This window comes from Marmota monax, unplaced genomic scaffold, assembly GCF_021218885.2.
Source record: "Marmota monax isolate L192 unplaced genomic scaffold, Marmota_monax_Labrador192_F-V1.1 WCK01_AAM20220418_F8-fsc00285, whole genome shotgun sequence".
Classification (NCBI taxonomy): Eukaryota; Metazoa; Chordata; class Mammalia; order Rodentia; family Sciuridae; genus Marmota; species Marmota monax.
The window spans coordinates 1,363,361-1,379,302 of record NW_026695045.1 but is presented as its reverse complement, the minus strand read 5'-3'; the positions used below and the strand labels follow the sequence as shown (position 1 = coordinate 1,379,302).

The following is a 15,942-nucleotide window of genomic DNA, read 5'->3' as shown; positions in this document are numbered from 1 at the left end:
CTCACACCCCGCCCATTGACCCGGAACTCTTCTCTGTTGAGTCCTCAGGCCTCAAGCCCTCGCTTCCGCGCCTGCGCAATAAGGCAGCGCGGATGCCGGCGGTCTCCGTTGAAGAAAGAAGATGGCGCTTGACGGGCCAGAGCAGGTATGGTGACGGTGTCTGCGTCTGCAGCCGGGTAGAGACCGTGGCAGGGTGTGGAGCAGGCATGATTCTAGGTGGGGAGGGGGCCGGGACAAGAGGATCAAGTGGGCCGGAGTTAGGTGGACCAATCCAAACTGGGCCTTGCCTGAGCCCGGATTTGCTGTGTCAGCGCCGCCACCGGCGAGTCGGGCAGGGGCTGGGTAGAAGTGGAGTGTGGAGAGATGGGATAAGTCACAGTAGACCGTATGCCAGTCCTTAATGCTGGCTCTGTGTAGTAATAACACTTTGGATGTATATGGCGCTTGCCACAATGTGAAGCATTCCGGTGTATACAGTTTCTTGATCCTCCTAAAAGTCTTAGAAGGTAGTTGGTATCTGCATCCTGACATTTTGGTCTTGGGAAATGGAGAGAGAAAAGGGAGGGAGGAATTAGGGATTTCTCCCACCCAGAGCTGCCTGGTGACAAGCCTTATGGAGAAGTGCCCAGAAAGTGGCTTTATCTCTTGGATGTTTATCCTCACATTTAGTAACTACACTGTGTCTGTCTTCAGATGGAACTGGAAGAGGGAAAAGCAGGCAGCGGACTCCGTCAATATTATCTGTCCAAGATTGAAGAACTCCAGGTAAGAACAAACTGGGTGGCAGGGTGAGGGGAGTTGGAAGGGAAGAGAATTGAGAGAACCAGAGTTCCATATAATTCCATCAGGAATGCAGTGGAAGAAGCTATTTTCCTAGTTTTTTTTTTAGTTTTCAGAAAAGTGCAAGAAGTAACAAACCGTTTAAAGTATATCACATAAGCCAGTCTCTTGTTCCCTTTAAGCCCCTCCTCTGTGAGGACAGTAGTATTCGCAAATGTTACTTTTCTGCAAATGTGAAATTTTAATAGAAAAGGAACCCCTAGGGCTGGGGAGTGGCTCAAGCAGTAGCGCCCTCACCTGGCCTGCGTTTGGCCTCAGCACCACATACAAACAAAGATGTTGTGTCCGCTGAAAATAAATATTAAAAAAAAAAAAATTCTCTCTCTCTCTCTCTCTCTTTAAAAAAAAAAAAAAAGAAAGAAGAAAAGGAACCACTAGCCTAAGGCTGTGGTTTTTGGAAGAAGTGTAAATGCAAGGATTTCTTATAAAATGGAAGGCATAGTCCCAGGATATCAAAAAGTTTGGGGCTGGTGAAACTTTAGGAACTTGAGGAAGGACAGTATTGAGAAGTCTGAACAACACTGATGTCATGGGGACTGAATGAAAGGAACAGGGCAACCCAGTGCTCTATATTAAAGAGCTAAACCAGAACCAGCATGATGATGGACATCTGTAACCCCAGCAACTCAGGAAGCTGAGGCAGGAGGATTGCAAGTTTGGGCCCAGCCTCAGCAGTTTTGCAAGAACTTTCTCTCAAAAGAAATGAAAAGGACTGGGGATATAGCTCAGTGGTAAAGTGCTGCTGGATTAAATCCTTAGCTCCCCACCACCACAAAAAAAAAAAAAAGCTAAGCAAGAGAAATAGGTGGGATAGAGGGGCACGAGGACAATTTCCAAACTCCAGGTACATTTGCAGATACTGTATTTGGTTTATCATTTATTAATGCTTCTACATGTGATTTTATTTGTTCTTCCAAGTAGTCTTGAAATGAAGCAGGTTTGTTAATGCTGTGCAGTTTGGTGACAGGTTTTTTTAAGTGCCTTACCCTTGATTTACTATTTTTTTTTAAATAAATTTATTTTTTTATGTGATGCTGAGGATCGAACCCAATGCCTCACACATGATAGGCAACCACTCTACCACTGAGCCACAACCTCAGCCCCTGCTTTACCTTTTAATTGACAGTAGCTGGGCTAGAATTAAGGCTTCTCACTTAAAGCTGTCTTTTGCTGGGTGCAGTGGCTTATGCCTGTAATCCCAGCAGAGACTGAGACAGGAAGATTGCAAGTTCAGAATCAGCCTCAGCAATTTAGTGAAGCCCTCAGCAATCTAGCAAGATTCCATCTCAAAATAAAAATAGGACTGGGCCAGGCACAGTGGTGCACACCTGTAATCCCAGCAACTTTGGTGGCTGAGCCAGGAGGATCGCAAGTTCAAAGCCAGCCTCAGCAAATTAGCAAGGCCCTAAGCAACTCAGACCCCATCTCAAAATAAAAAGGGCTGGGGATCTAGTTCAGTGGTTAAGCACCCCTGGGTTCTATCCCTGGTACCAATAATAAATAACAAAGCTCTCTCCATTGCCTCTTCAAAAGAAAGTCACTATACAAGCCAGCTGTAACTTTTCTCTATTAGATTCTTTTTTCCTGGACCAGTATTACACAACCTTTTGTGGTGGCTGCCCTAGACTCCTAAGGGACTCTTGGAGGACTGAACAGGGTCATTAGGATCCTACTGGAGAATCTGAAATAACATGCAGGTGATTTTCCCATGGTTCACATCTGCCTGTGAGGGTCTTAGCCAAGATCCTGCTGTTGCTCTGGGGTAATGGAATTTGTCTCTTGCCCTCCACAGCTGATTGTGAATGATAAAAGCCAAAACCTCCGGCGGCTGCAGGCACAGAGGAATGAACTAAATGCAAAAGGTGAGGGGGAAATACGGAAAGCTACATGTATGTGGTTTGAGGTGTGGCTGTTCCTAATCTCCTTGACCTGCAGACTCATAACAGTTCAGTTTCCTTCCCTTCCATGGAGATGCTGCCCACCGTCATTATGTAGTTGTTTCCTGTGTACATCTCTCTCAAGAGCTCTGCTGTAAACCCCTTCAAGATGTGAATTTTATCTTTTGTGACTGTGACCTTCCCTTCAAAACTTTTGTTAAAGTATTACTTGGTTTGTCCATGTTGAGTTTGAGTTCAGGGGAGGGGAAGCAAGGTCACCACTGTGTCTTTTGCCATCTAGTTCGCCTATTGCGAGAGGAGCTACAGCTGCTGCAGGAACAGGGCTCCTATGTGGGAGAAGTAGTTCGGGCCATGGATAAGAAGAAAGTGTTGGTCAAGGTAAAAGCAGAATGGGACCAGCATGTTGTCCACTGCACTCCCACTCTTTGTATGAAGCCTTGGGAAGACAGTGTTCTGTCATGTTTTTTTTTTTTTTTTTTCTTTTTTAATATTTATTTTTTAGTTTTCAGTGGACACAACATCTTTATTTTATTTGTATGTGGTGCTGAGGATCGAACCCAGCGCCTCTCGCATGCCAGGCGAGTGCGCTAGCCGCTTGAGCCACATCCCTAGCCCCATCTGTCATGTTATTCTAGGAATCCCATGGGTCTTCCTGGGTGAGGTTGGTGAGTTGGTGGCTGTCAGGGAAGGTCATGAGCCCCTGTTTCTTCAGGTACATCCTGAGGGCAAGTTTGTCGTAGATGTGGACAAGAACATCGACATCAATGATGTGAGTGGAGCTGGTGAGGGTAGGGGTGGTCAGTTCTTAGGGCACTACTTCCTGAAACTTGACCCCTCCATTCAGGTGACACCCAATTGTCGGGTGGCTCTAAGAAATGACAGCTACACTCTGCACAAGATCCTACCTAACAAGGTGGACCCTCTGGTGTCACTGATGATGGTGGAGAAGGTGCCAGATTCAACTTATGAAATGATTGGTGGGCTGGACAAGCAAATCAAGGAGATCAAAGAAGTGATTGAGCTGCCAGTGAAGCACCCTGAGCTCTTTGAAGCACTGGGCATTGCACAGCCCAAGGTGAGGCTTCTCCTGGAGATGGACTATCCTCCCTCCTCTCTTGGCTGGGGGAGAGGTTTCTAGGCCACTAAACTGGTTTGGATATAAGCTCTGAAGGGACCTTGATATTTATTTTTTTGTATCTCCAATCTCTAGTAAGTGAGCAGATACAAACCAGCACTCACTAAACGTTCACTGAGTGAGTTAGGCTGGCTTTCTGCCCTGAATCCTGCTATTTCCCCCAGGGAGTGCTGCTGTATGGACCCCCAGGGACAGGGAAGACACTGTTGGCCCGGGCTGTGGCTCATCATACAGACTGTACCTTTATTCGTGTCTCTGGCTCTGAATTAGTACAGAAGTTCATCGGGGAAGGTAACTGGCTAAGAATGGGCAAACCAAGTAGAAGGGTGGAGGGTACAAATCTCAGTAGCTCCTAACACCAGGTTGGCCTCTGCACAGGGGCAAGAATGGTGAGGGAGCTGTTTGTCATGGCACGAGAACACGCTCCATCTATTATCTTCATGGATGAAATTGACTCCATTGGCTCTTCACGGCTGGAAGGGGGCTCTGGAGGGGACAGTGAAGTGCAGCGCACAATGCTAGAGCTGCTCAACCAGCTGGATGGCTTTGAGGCCACTAAGAATATTAAGGTGAGGTGGTGGCCTCAGAACAAGCCAAGGGAAGGCCTGGGGTGACAAGCAGTCTAAAAAAGAATTTAGCTAAACCTCTTCTCTTTCTTTGCTCAGGTTATTATGGCTACTAATAGGATTGATATCCTGGATTCTGCACTGCTTCGACCTGGGCGCATCGACAGGAAAATTGAATTCCCACCTCCCAATGAGGAGGTCCGTAATGGGCGGTACCTTGAGTGGCTCTGTCTATGGGGGTAGGGAGTGGAGCTCAGGGCTTTTTTTTCCTCCTGTTTCTAGGCCCGACTGGACATTTTGAAGATTCACTCTCGGAAAATGAATCTGACCCGGGGGATCAACCTGAGAAAAATTGCCGAGTTGATGCCAGGAGCATCAGGGGCTGAAGTTAAGGTAATTAAAGTCCAGAGAAATGGGATAATACCAGGAAGTTCTGGGTTCTGGACTAACTCGGGGATGAGGGGGCATAGCAACAGGGCCTCAGCTTCCTTTTCTTGCTCAGGGTGTATGCACAGAGGCTGGCATGTATGCACTACGGGAACGGCGAGTCCACGTCACCCAGGAGGACTTTGAGATGGCAGTAGCCAAGGTACGTTCCTCCACCTTTCTCTCTTTGCTGATGGTGGCTGTGGAGCAGGGGTTTAGGCTTGTGTTCATTGAGTTTGTGGCTTAAGGCTCATATGCTTGCTCTCTTTCTCTAGGTCATGCAGAAGGATAGTGAGAAAAACATGTCCATCAAGAAACTTTGGAAGTGAGGGATATCTTTTGTGTGGATCCCTTAAATAAAGGTCTGTGGGACAAGCCCTCTAGAACTTCATTACATTATGTTAATGAGTGGTCACACTGTTCAATGACCAGGTATGGACACCACGAGTAAACAAAAGAATTTATTTGGAAATTTCCAAACCTGCCAGAAGTGGCATTTTTGCCAAGCCCTAGGCCCACCCTCCTGACTAAGCTTCAAAGGACAACAATCCTCCCAGCCTCCCCTAACCTTATGATGCCCTCCACCACGCGCAACATACCCCTACCTCCGGCTGGGCTAGGGTAGTGGTGTGTCCCCTCCTCTCTGTAGGAGGCTCCAGCTCCCCCAGCCTAAGCACCTGGGTAGAGGGGCAGCCCCCTGGCACCCCAGGAGATGATGGCGGCTATAGCCGCTTGCATAGATTGAGGAAAGAAAATAAGAAAGGAGGCGCCAAATAGGGCTCCTTGAAAAACCCCAGCTTAACCCCTGTACAAAAAAATGGCTCCCACATAGAAAATCCTGCTCCCCAAATAGTGCAAATACCCAAAAGAAAGGAAAATACCAGCAGCAAGGCTGGGTTGTAGGAATGGCAAAGAACTTTGGTTTAGAAAGGCTAGGAAGAGTCTGGGCTGGGCCTCCTCCTCTTCCTCACCCAGCTCCTCAGAGCCAGCTCTGGCCCAAAGGGGGAGCCTGTAAACAAGCAAACCCAGCAGCCTTTGGTTCCAAATGTCTGTTACGACAACAAAGCACAGCCTCCAGCAGTCCTACTTGGGCCTGCCTGCAGGGAGCAGAAGAGGCTTCTATCTTGAGAACCCAATTAAAGCCAACGCGAAAAGTAAGTAATAAGGCTTTGGGGACCAAGCAATGAGGAATCCTATCTCTACATTTATGAAACTAAAACTGGGGAGTAGAGGTTAACAGGAGACACTGTCACCCCTCACCCCATCCTACATGTCTTCAGCCATAGCCAGGTCCCAGAAGATGGTCCCCTGCCAGGCTCTGGGGCTGGGATGGAAGGAAGAGATCCCTGAGCAGTTAGGTCAGGCGAATTCCCAGCACCTGTTCCAGTTCCTGCCTTCGCTGCTGCACCTGGAGAAGGAAAAGAATGGCTCAGGCCTCTGCCACTCACAACAAAAGGAGGACAGACTGGGCAGAGCCTCACCTTGGCAAAGATGTGCCTCCCCACTGCTTCTTGGGCCCAGGGCTGATGGTAGAAAGCAGCCCGTCTCTCTTCCTCAGGATTTCCGATCACATCAGTGATGATCTGCAGAGAGCCCAGAATAACCCCTAAGCCAATCTGCCTTTGGGACTGAAAGAACAGTACCTGGGGATAAAAATCACCCAGAAAGAAGACCATACTTTGAGGTCTCGGCGTTGAGAACGGAGCCATTCCTGGATGAAATCCTGGGGGTCAGTGCTAAAGCTGAGCATGAAATCCCTCTGAGTCTTCAACTGGTTGATGGACTCAATGGTCTCATGGATCTGGGGAAGGGGTGCATGTGTCAGATATGCTCTACCAATGGGGTCTGTTCCCACTTCCTGAGCCAGAGATTTTATCCCCAACATGCTTTAAGTATGAAAATAACAGGCCCACTCTCGTCCTGGGTCCCAGAGGAGGTGGTGGAGGCAGAGGACCTACCTTGACGTCTAAAGAGGCAATCTCCTGCTGGTTGGTGGTAGAGGCCAGAAAATTGCTCATCTGAGCTTTCAATGGGTCATCCACCTCCACATCAATGTCATAACAAGCTGTCTTCTTCTGGTCATTGGGGTCCACACTGCAGGCAGTGCACAGGAAAAGAAGGGGAAGCATGTAGCCATGTCCATCATGCCTTCCTGGGGCCCATTCTGTGCAATAAACCAACCTGCTGTGCCTCTGGCTTTATATCAAGCCATGGGTGAATCTGCTCTTCAAAGAGCTTAAACATCTCCTTCCACTTACCTGATGACATGGTTGATGACAATGGGATCTGGATGCTGCAGCAATCCAGCCAATTTCATGGGAATCTCAGAGAAACGGAGTCGGCCACAGCTGAAGATCTGGAAAGAGCACCAAAGGTGGTGATGCCTGAGCACAGGAGGTGTGGACCATTCCAGGGCCAGCAAGGACAGCAGTCAAAATACTGACCAAGAACTAGCCCATTGGGGGTCCAGGGCAACAGGGGCTGGGAGGACAAAGGATGGCACCCAGCTAACCTGGCGGAAGTAACGGTTGCAGTTGATGTATTCGCGCTCATGCCCATCTTGCAGCTGATTGTGCTTGATATAAAGCCACAGGGCCTGCATGATGGCAGCCCTTGTCTGTGTGTGCACTCCCAGCAGCCTTGCCAGCCGAGGGTCCAGTTTATACTGGGGAGGCTGGAGATGAACAAAGGGGGGTCAGGAGGGTTCTTGTGGAAAAACAAAGCAGAACAGCAGGGACAGGAAGGGTTAATAGAAACCTGCCCTCCCCCACAAGTCCCTAAGACCCTGGACATGACCCTAAGGGTATCTGTCACCTGATGATCCAGCATGAGCAGAAGGGTGCATTTGACATTTAGGTCCCCTGGTCGTTTCACCTGGAAGCCATCTGTCTCCTGGGTGGTGGGCATCCGGTGCCACTAAACAACAAGGGAGGGAATCGTGCTTATCACCAAGGAGAAGGCTCCAAGAGTACTTGACTATTACCCAAATGACCCATCAGCCTGTGGCTGGTGTACTAAGTTCTCCCCAGGCCTGAGAGCCATTCTTACCTCCACCAGGTGGTTGTCAGGTCCATATAGTTCCTTGTCCAACTCAATGACGAGACTCTTAAAAAATGAAGAAAACTTCCTCTTCTGTTTGCTAGGCTGGGAATGGGAAGGAATTATGAGATGGGGGCAAAGGGATGTTGCTGAGTTCTTGAACCAAAAGCTATGCGCTAAGCCCCCAAAAGGAACATTGTTTTGGCCCTGGAATTTAGGGCACTGGTGAATCCTGAGCCCCAAAGAAGCTGTCAGTTTGGGTAGAGACCAGTACAGGAAAGATGCAGCCCCACTGCCAGCCATCTCAGGGAGGTTCCTGTAATAACTACACATCTTCAACCTGGGGCTAGGGGTGGCTTAATGGTAGAGTGCATGTGTGATGTCCTTTCTGTTCTTAGCACCACCAAAACAAAAACTTGAGCGTCTAGTTAGCTGGGGCTGTGTCCTCTCCCTATGGCAGGACTTCTCTGGGAATGCCCATTTCTGGTCCCAATCTTAAACCCATACAGGCTTCCTCCCCTCCAGACACTTCCATCCCCAACTCACATCATCCAGCAGTTTTCCCTCCACTCGGAGTTCCCAGGAAGCCACCTTGTCCCCTGCTGGAGTTCCCCCAGGGGTCCCTGCAGTTCCTGTACTATCACCTTCTGCCTTGCTGGGACTGAATGTATTGGAAATGTAGATCCGAAGCTTCCGCTTTTGCTAAAGAGGGGAAAACAATCAACTAGAGGTGGACCAACAGTTGGAAATTGTTACCCAATCTTCCCATATGAACTCATTCAGCAATCCATACTGAGTGCTATGGGCCAGGGACCTTGGTAGGCACGGGGAACTGGAAGCAGTAATCCTACACAATTGTATGGGGAAAACAGATGTATCACCATTCATGCCAACACAGTGGGACTGGCAGCATGATGGGTACACACAGGGTGCTGTCAAGCAAGTCAGACGCCCCTGGGGCTGGGAGTCTGGCTTAGTGGTATAGTGTTGCCTAGCATGTGCGAGGCCCTGAGTTTCATCCATAGCACCACAAAAAAAAAAAAAACCAACAAAGAAATAAAGACTCCAGCTCATATTTTAAATGAAACCCAAATAACCACCATGGCCCCCCAAATATCCTAGTCTCTTGGAAAGCATTCACCACTCAGGAGACTATTCTTTAGGAGAACAGAGAATGAAAGAAAGCTTCTCTAGAGATGGTAAGGAACTATCCAGGCGGGTGTGATGGTGCACCTATGAGCTCAGCAATTTGGGAGACTGAGGCAAGAGGATCACAAATTTGAGGCCAGCCTAGGCAACTAAGGAAGACCCTCAGCAACTTAGCAAGACCTAGTCCTAAAATAAAAAAAAATAAGGCCTAGGGACATAGCTTAGTGGTAAAGTCTCCCTGGGTTACAAAAAAAAAGGAACCACCCTACTACCTTTATCTACTCTTTGGCAGCTTTCAGACTTTTGACCACATGATCCATAACTTTTTTTTTTTTTTTTTAATATTTATTTATTTTTTTTTTTTTAGTTTTCAGTGGACACAACATCTTTGTTTGTATGTGGTGCTGAGGATCGAACCCGGGCCGCACACATGCCAGGCGAGCGTGCTACCGCTTGAGCCACATCCCCAGCCCACTTTTTTTTTTTTTAACTTTTATGTTTTGTAACTGGGGAGTGAACCCAGGGGCATTTACCACTAAACTACATTCCCAGTCCTTTTTGTTTTTATTTTGAGACAGGGTCTTACTAAGTTATTAAGGCTGGTCTTGGACCTCCTGAGCCATACATTTACATTTTAAATAATCACCCAGGAGTTGGGGATGTGATTCAATGGTAAAGCATTTGCCTAGCATGTATGAGGCCATAGGCTCAATCCCCATTTCAATCTATGAAAGAAAAAAAAAAGTACTTAATTACTATGACATATTTTTATATTTTATACTATATTATATTCATTTAAAACATGATGACCCCAACACATTAAAGTGAGTTCATGTTCTACTCTTGAGCTGCATCTTTTTTTTTTTTTTTTAATATTTTTATTTTTTAGTTCTCGGCGGACACAACATCTTTGTTTGTATGTGGTACGGAGGATCGAACCCGGGCCGCACGCATGCCAGACCAGCGCGCTACCCCTTGAGCCACATCCCCAGCCCCATTGAGCTGCATCTTGCATGTGAAAAATACTGCTTTAGTTCATTGCAGACCCTCACTTGACCCTGGAAACAAGGTGAAGGCAGGAAAGGGAGGAAAGTATTTTGGGAAAGCCCCAGATAATCAGAGTTGCACATACTGTCAGAGGCTTTTTGATGGCCTCCTGGATCTCCATCCGCTTGCGAGCAATGGTCTGGTCCAGCTTCCGCTCAAAAGCTAAGAGATCCATGTATGCCTGAGACTCTGGGACAAGCTCCCGAATCTGAGGGTGAAGGAATTCAACAGCTTGCTTCTAGCAGCTCTGGCTCTTTCTTTCTTTCCTTCCCCATCCCTGGGTAGGTGGAGATGGCCTCCCACATGGCCAGACAGTGGGGAGACCTCCCTCCCAACATACTCACTCGCTGAGGTAGAACCTTATCTGCCATCTTCCTCCTCTTTAACCTGGGGAAGACAGAAACTCATTTGAGAGATTAGCAGTCCAAAGGATTCTCGTCCCCCACCCACCCCTCTAGTCCCCAGCAACCTTCCCCAGGGAGCCAGAGGTCTCCCTCAGTCATCAAAGCTCTTGGGATAGAAGGAAATCTGCTACCACCAGAGCTAGACTAGGCAGAGTAGGAGAAATTAATGGTCTTACCCCCGGCGCTGGGCAGGAATCGGGGGCTGGGCCTGGGGCACAAGCAGGCGTTTTCGGAATGGATCCATCATGGTGGGTGGCATGCCAGGTCGAAGTGGAGCAGCAGTACCAAATGGGGAGCCAGTAGGGGGTCCCACCTGCAAGCCAGCCATGGGCATCCGGCTCCCTGGGGATATGCCAGGCCGCTGGGGAAAGTAAGCCAGTGGGGGTGCATAGGTCAGTGGCAGGAACCTACAAGGCAGGTAGCCTATGCCCTCCATCCCTCTCTGTAGTCAGGCCTGGCCCTGAGCACCACATGGGGAGCCCCACTGGAGGCTGGGAACAAAGGGGAGCTGGCGCCTAAGCACAGGGTGTAAACCACACCTGCCCTGCCCCTGCAACCGCCTTTGCAGCTGTGCCAGCAAATGAGGCTGCCAGAGCCAGGGGTGGGAGGAGAGTGCTGCCTACAGAGGGAAAGGGAGCTTCTCAGGATCCACTGTTGCCTTCCAGCCCCAGCATGCTGTGACCCTGCTCCCTGAGGCCAGCTGGCTTTGAGGCACTCAGAGGGTCCCACTAAGCACTCCCCTCCTTCTCCCTCCATCTTGAGAAAGTAGCATGGAGGGGAGGCCTGGGGGCAGTGTCACAGTCAGAGGGGTGTAGGAGTCCAGTGTCCACTCCTATCACCAGCCTTATGGTGACTGAAAGAGGCTGTCAGTATGCTGGCAGGACTATTAGGCAGAGGTACCCCAGGTGGCAACTACAGGAGGATGGCATGGATGTGTCCCAATAGGTGGAGACAGCCTCAGGCAAAGTACAGAGACCATTTGGTCACAATATGGCCCCTACCCACAACCAGAACTTAATCCTTCTCTCAACTCCCTACTGTTAACCCCTACCTGCCTCTAAGCCAGAAGACCCCAAAAGGGAAGCTATGGCCCCTGGGTAGCCTGTGGGAATGAAAGCAGCTGGCACCTGGACTCTGCCCTTGACCCAGGCACCACCTGGCGGCCTGGCTGATGCTGTCTCAATTTAACCCTAGCAATCCCAAACTAGAAAATGGGGATCAGATTATCTTCAGATGTAAGAAGCAGAGTCACAGGGTCAGCAGCCACAATCTGGATGACAAAAATAGTTCTTTAAAAGCCTGCAGAAACATCTTCCAGGAAAGGCTCAGCTCCCTAGCATTTCTGTAGAGCCCATCTGGGAGTCACCTCCACCCCTCAACCCCCTTTCCATGGCTGCTGCCTGCAAGGCCTGTTTGGCAGCTCTGCTTCGCACACACTGTCCCTGGCAGCTTCCCGGGACTGGCCCCAGGGCCCAGATTATGCAACCAGCATGACCAGCCAACCAACCCAGGCTGGGTGGAGACTCTCACCAAATCAAAGGATCTTTCCCCACCCCAGCATCCTGGAGATGAGTCTCCCCTGCCTCTTAACGGAGCACAGAACCGATGTTCCCAACAGAACAGTTGCCCTGCCCCTGCAACTCTGATTTGTGACCAGATACGAAATGAAGAAAACTTGGCCCAGAGACAATGGGAAGGAAACAGGGGAAGTACAGTAGGAGAGTTTGTAGAATGAGGAGTTAAAAATAGGGGGCCCTGGGACCTCAGGAGTCCTGCCACAAGTCTCTCCCTGTCAGGAAGAGATTCATCAGAGCTGTTGAAAGGCAAAAGACAGCCTGGTTTTTCTGCCTTAATGAGCCATAGCAGGAGATTACAGAAAGAACGGGGTGGGGGTGGGGGTGGGGGCGGGGCGGGGACGGGACTCAGTGTGGCCACAGCTGTAAACCCAGACCAGCTCTCTCAGGTTTGAGTTTTTCCCAATGCTTAGGACAAAGGTAAGAAACAATTGCAAAGTGAGCTAGTGAGATGTGGTCCCCAGGAAACTACTCACTAGGGTTCACAAAACCTGGAACACCACACAGTTCTCCTGGGCAGGTGCTCAGGTAACAGGAAATCCCAAGACTAGGCAGCACAGGAGGGCCTGTAATAGGCACCATCTTATTAATCTGGAGATATCCTCTAGACTTCCTGGGCTCTGAGCCTCTAGCTCACCCAGGGCCCCCAAAGGAAGACTGCTTACAGTTCAAGTCCTGGCTCAGCTTTGCAAAGCTCCACACCTGAGCTTGAAAGCGCCAGTAATTCCTTCCCATTCAGAACAACTCATGTTTTTTTTGTTGTTGTTGTTGTTTTTTAACAACTCAGCCTCCCAGCCTCCCTACCTGCATCAGAGTTAGGTTGGTCTGGTTCATTCCTCTGAACCCCAGAAGGTACAGCAATTTCTTTTCCTTTGGCCCAGCACCCACCCATATTCCAAGCTTAACCACCACCCAGGAGAACAGGGCAGGAGGCTGGGCTACAGCCTCTAGGGGAGCAGTCTAGGGCTCTGCTCCATCCAAAACCTGTGCCCCTAATACACCTGGTGGCTGGACCTAAGAGCCTCAGTTGGAGAACATAATCCCCCAACCCATGAATAGGAAGCATTTTGAACTCTGGAGTAAACGCAGTGATACATGTTTTTTTTGTTTTTTTTTCATTTGGGTTTTTTGTTTGTTTGTTTGTTTTAACTTTTCAGTTGATTGTGATCCAAAGCTAGAACCACTCTCTGGAGGGAGATGGACTGTCACATCCCTTCTTTCAACAGGTTTACCTGTTTTCCCAAATCCTTGTTCTTCCACTTACTCCACAAAGACTTAACAGACAGGAACTCCTTTGTTCCCCAGACCTCAAGTCCTTCTCTTGGAAGTCATACAACTGGGCTTAGAAAGAAAGCAACAAGATTCCCCTTAAACTTAACCAAAGTTAGCTGGGTGGTTCTTCCATCTATCTCTTCTGCCCCTCTGAGGAGTAGGATGGGGAGATGATGATGGGAAACTTGTGAGATGGGAAGTCCAGGCTCAGAGCTATCTCCTGCCCTATACCTAGCACCCGAGAGCTATCCAGCCAGCTAGCCTGGGATTGTCACAAGACCCAAGGCCATTCCCCAGAAACACTATGGAATCCATCCTTGCAGGGGCTTTCCCAAGGGCACATTTCCTATGGGTTCCATGCCAAGGAAACTGAAGAGGCTTTTGTCTGTTCCAAGTCCTCCAAGGCCAAAAGCCCACAAGAAGCTCCCAGGCCAGGTCTTAGCTAGTAGGCCCAATGACTAGAATGACAGATGCAGGGACACTCAGCAACACTCTGGAACCATGAATCACCATGGCGGAGAACAAGATGGGAAAGATGGACAGCATTTGCAGTCCTTGGAACCAGGTTTGTCTCTGTTCATATTCAAACCCATTGTTTTCTTTTGAAAAAAAGGGGAATGAAGAGTAAGGGAAAAATCACTATCCCCAGTTAAATAAGCATCTCTTTTGAAAGTGAGGGCTCAGGGGCCTTAGCAGATTATGTGTACCCCTTGAGGATCCACTTCTGGGACCTCTACCTGAGAACACCAGGAGATAACAAAGGAAGCCACAGTGCACACCTTCGGACATTAGCACAACATGGGTTAGGATATGGCATTGTCAGAACCTGGAAACTAAATAAAAGCGGAGTGGGGTAGAAAAAAGGACGGACACAATTCCCAAGCATTCTGGGACAATATGAAACTGGGGAACTGGCCAGTCCCATAACAGGGTCAGGCTGACCACAAGATCAACTCTCTGCCTCTTAATGGCCTTTGAAGCTGCAACTTGAGATGCTGTCTTCGAGGGATCAGGACAGTACCCTCTGAAAGCAACTCCTGCAGCTGCAAGCTCCTCCAGCCCAGAACAGCAAGACTCCATGGAGCCATTCAGCTCCTCAAGACTCATCAATTCCTGGACAATGACACCAGGCAGGAAGCCCAGAAGAGTCTACCCAGAATGCTGTTACTGGGCTGGGTCTTCCTCAGGCCTGGCCATCACTGTCTCTGGTCTAACCCAGAGTTATCCTGGCTAGAGCCTGGACCTGACCAGGGAGTCCAGCCTGCTCCTGCACAGGCTAGAGTCCCAGAGCCCTTCTGCCTCCCACGCTGTGGGAAGCCTCCTTCCTCTTTACTAGCTAGCAGCTGGGAGCCATCTCAAGACAGGCTAGGGCTCTGCCAGTTCTCAACTATAAAAAACAGGGCAGACCTAGAGTGGGACCGAGGCCAATGCTGGGTAACCCTGGATTCTCAGTAAGGACCCTTTTCCAAAACTTCATCAACTCTCAGGACTTCCCACCCCAGAACCTGCACTAGACTTCTCAACGCAAGCGCCCACAATTCCCTGGCTGCCAGAACGCCTCCATCTCTCACGCAGAATCCCTGTGCAAAGAAGCCAAGAGATTCCTCCAACTGCATCAAACCTTCCACCACCGTAGGGTTCCTCTCACCCTTTTCTTTAACTCTGCCACCATTCCTTAGACGCAATCCGAGAGTCCCCAACCTGGCCCTTCACTGGCTCCTGAGAATTCCTCCTACAAGGCCCCTGCGCCTTCCATCCACAGACTCCTCCTGAGACCTCACTCAAGGACCCCAGGCAATATAACCTGGCGCCCTCGCGGCGCCGACCGCCCGCCGGCCCGCCTCACCTGGTACTGAGCAGCGGGGCCCGCGGGGCCCATAGGGCGGAAGGCGGCGGTCCCGGGTCCCCCCACGCCTCCAGCGGGCCCCGGGCCCCTAAGCGCCGGGCCGGGCAGCATTCCGGGTCCCGCTGGGGGAGGCGGCGCTCCCAGGGCCGCAGCCACGGCGCCGCCGCCGGGACTCAAAGGGGGCAGCGGGAACCCGCCCGCGCCACGGCCCGACATAGCTCCGTCCCGTCCCGCGGTGCTCGGATCCGGCCTCCGGGTTCCGCGTCGAGTCCGCTCCGCGCGCTATGCTCCGCGATCCGGGACTTTCCAATCTTAATTCCGGGTTCCGAGGTTTACCAATCCGGGTTCCGGGATTTCCTAATCCAAGTTCGCGAGTTCCTCACAGACCCGCTTTGGGTCAGGGCCGACCCTGCTCCTGCACGGGAGATCCGGATCCGGGATCTCCTGCAGGCCCGCCTGCCGCCGCGGGCCTCGGCAGGTTTGATCGCTTGAGTCTAGTTACCAGAGGCGGTCACTCACTCCAAGCCCCGCCCAACTCGGGGCGAGCGCTATGCCCCGCCTCTACTTAGCAGCCCAATGGAGAATGCCTCTTCAAGTCCCGCCCCTCGTGAGACCCGCCCCTAACAGACACCGCGCCTAACCGCCGGCATCAGAGCCCCGCCCACACTCCTTGGGCCTGCCCCTTGCTGGAGAGGCGGGAGCGGAAATTGCGCATGGAAGCGCCAAGCCAGGGGCGGGGTCAGAGG

At 50.3% G+C, this 15,942-nt stretch overlaps 2 protein-coding genes across 3 annotated transcripts; one reads left to right on the top strand and one right to left on the bottom strand.

The window, feature by feature from the left end:
- The first annotated feature begins 17 nt into the window (after window positions 1–17).
- Window positions 18–5,242, top strand: Psmc5 (proteasome 26S subunit, ATPase 5). 2 transcript variants are annotated; one of them, XM_046427731.1, is made up of 12 exons: window positions 18–145; window positions 694–765; window positions 2,633–2,702; window positions 3,019–3,116; window positions 3,451–3,507; window positions 3,583–3,813; window positions 4,038–4,164; window positions 4,252–4,442; window positions 4,539–4,637; window positions 4,722–4,832; window positions 4,942–5,028; window positions 5,141–5,242. In XM_046427731.1, the coding sequence occupies exons 1-12, from the start codon at window positions 122–124 to the stop codon at window positions 5,192–5,194; spliced, it is 1,221 nt and encodes a 406-aa protein (XP_046283687.1). In that variant the 5' UTR covers window positions 18–121; the 3' UTR covers window positions 5,195–5,242. The 2 variants fall into 2 exon arrangements, with proteins under 2 accessions (XP_046283687.1, XP_046283688.1); XM_046427732.2 differs by lacking the exon at window positions 18–145 and adding an exon at window positions 368–506.
- A 71-nt stretch (window positions 5,243–5,313) lies between these two features.
- On the bottom strand, window positions 5,314–15,695 carry Smarcd2 (SWI/SNF related, matrix associated, actin dependent regulator of chromatin, subfamily d, member 2). Its single transcript, XM_046427729.2, has 13 exons — window positions 15,197–15,695; window positions 10,681–10,865; window positions 10,445–10,487; window positions 10,186–10,308; window positions 8,451–8,606; window positions 7,914–8,009; window positions 7,680–7,781; window positions 7,378–7,539; window positions 7,124–7,221; window positions 6,824–6,959; window positions 6,544–6,666; window positions 6,347–6,448; window positions 5,314–6,273 (listed from the first exon to the last, which is right to left on the bottom strand). Exons 1-13 carry the CDS (start codon window positions 15,410–15,412, stop codon window positions 6,220–6,222), a joined length of 1,596 nt encoding a protein of 531 aa, XP_046283685.1. The 5' UTR covers window positions 15,413–15,695; the 3' UTR covers window positions 5,314–6,219.
- Window positions 15,696–15,942: the final 247 nt, after the last annotated feature.

Coding starts and splice junctions, on each gene's coding strand:
- Smarcd2 (XM_046427729.2), bottom strand. CDS start 15,412: ATGTCGGGCCGTGGCGCGGGCGGGTTCCCGCTGCCCCCTTTGAGTCCC. Junction 10,309..10,444: donor ATAAGGTTCTACCTCAGCGA/GTGAGTATGTTG, acceptor CTTCACCCTCAG/ATTCGGGAGCTTGTCCCAGA. Junction 6,960..7,123: donor GTCATCAACCATGTCATCAG/GTAAGTGGAAGG, acceptor CACTGCCTGCAG/TGTGGACCCCAATGACCAGA.
- Psmc5 (XM_046427731.1), top strand. CDS start 122: ATGGCGCTTGACGGGCCAGAGCAG. Junction 2,703..3,018: donor GAATGAACTAAATGCAAAAG/GTGAGGGGGAAA, acceptor TTTGCCATCTAG/TTCGCCTATTGCGAGAGGAG. Junction 4,165..4,251: donor ACAGAAGTTCATCGGGGAAG/GTAACTGGCTAA, acceptor GCCTCTGCACAG/GGGCAAGAATGGTGAGGGAG.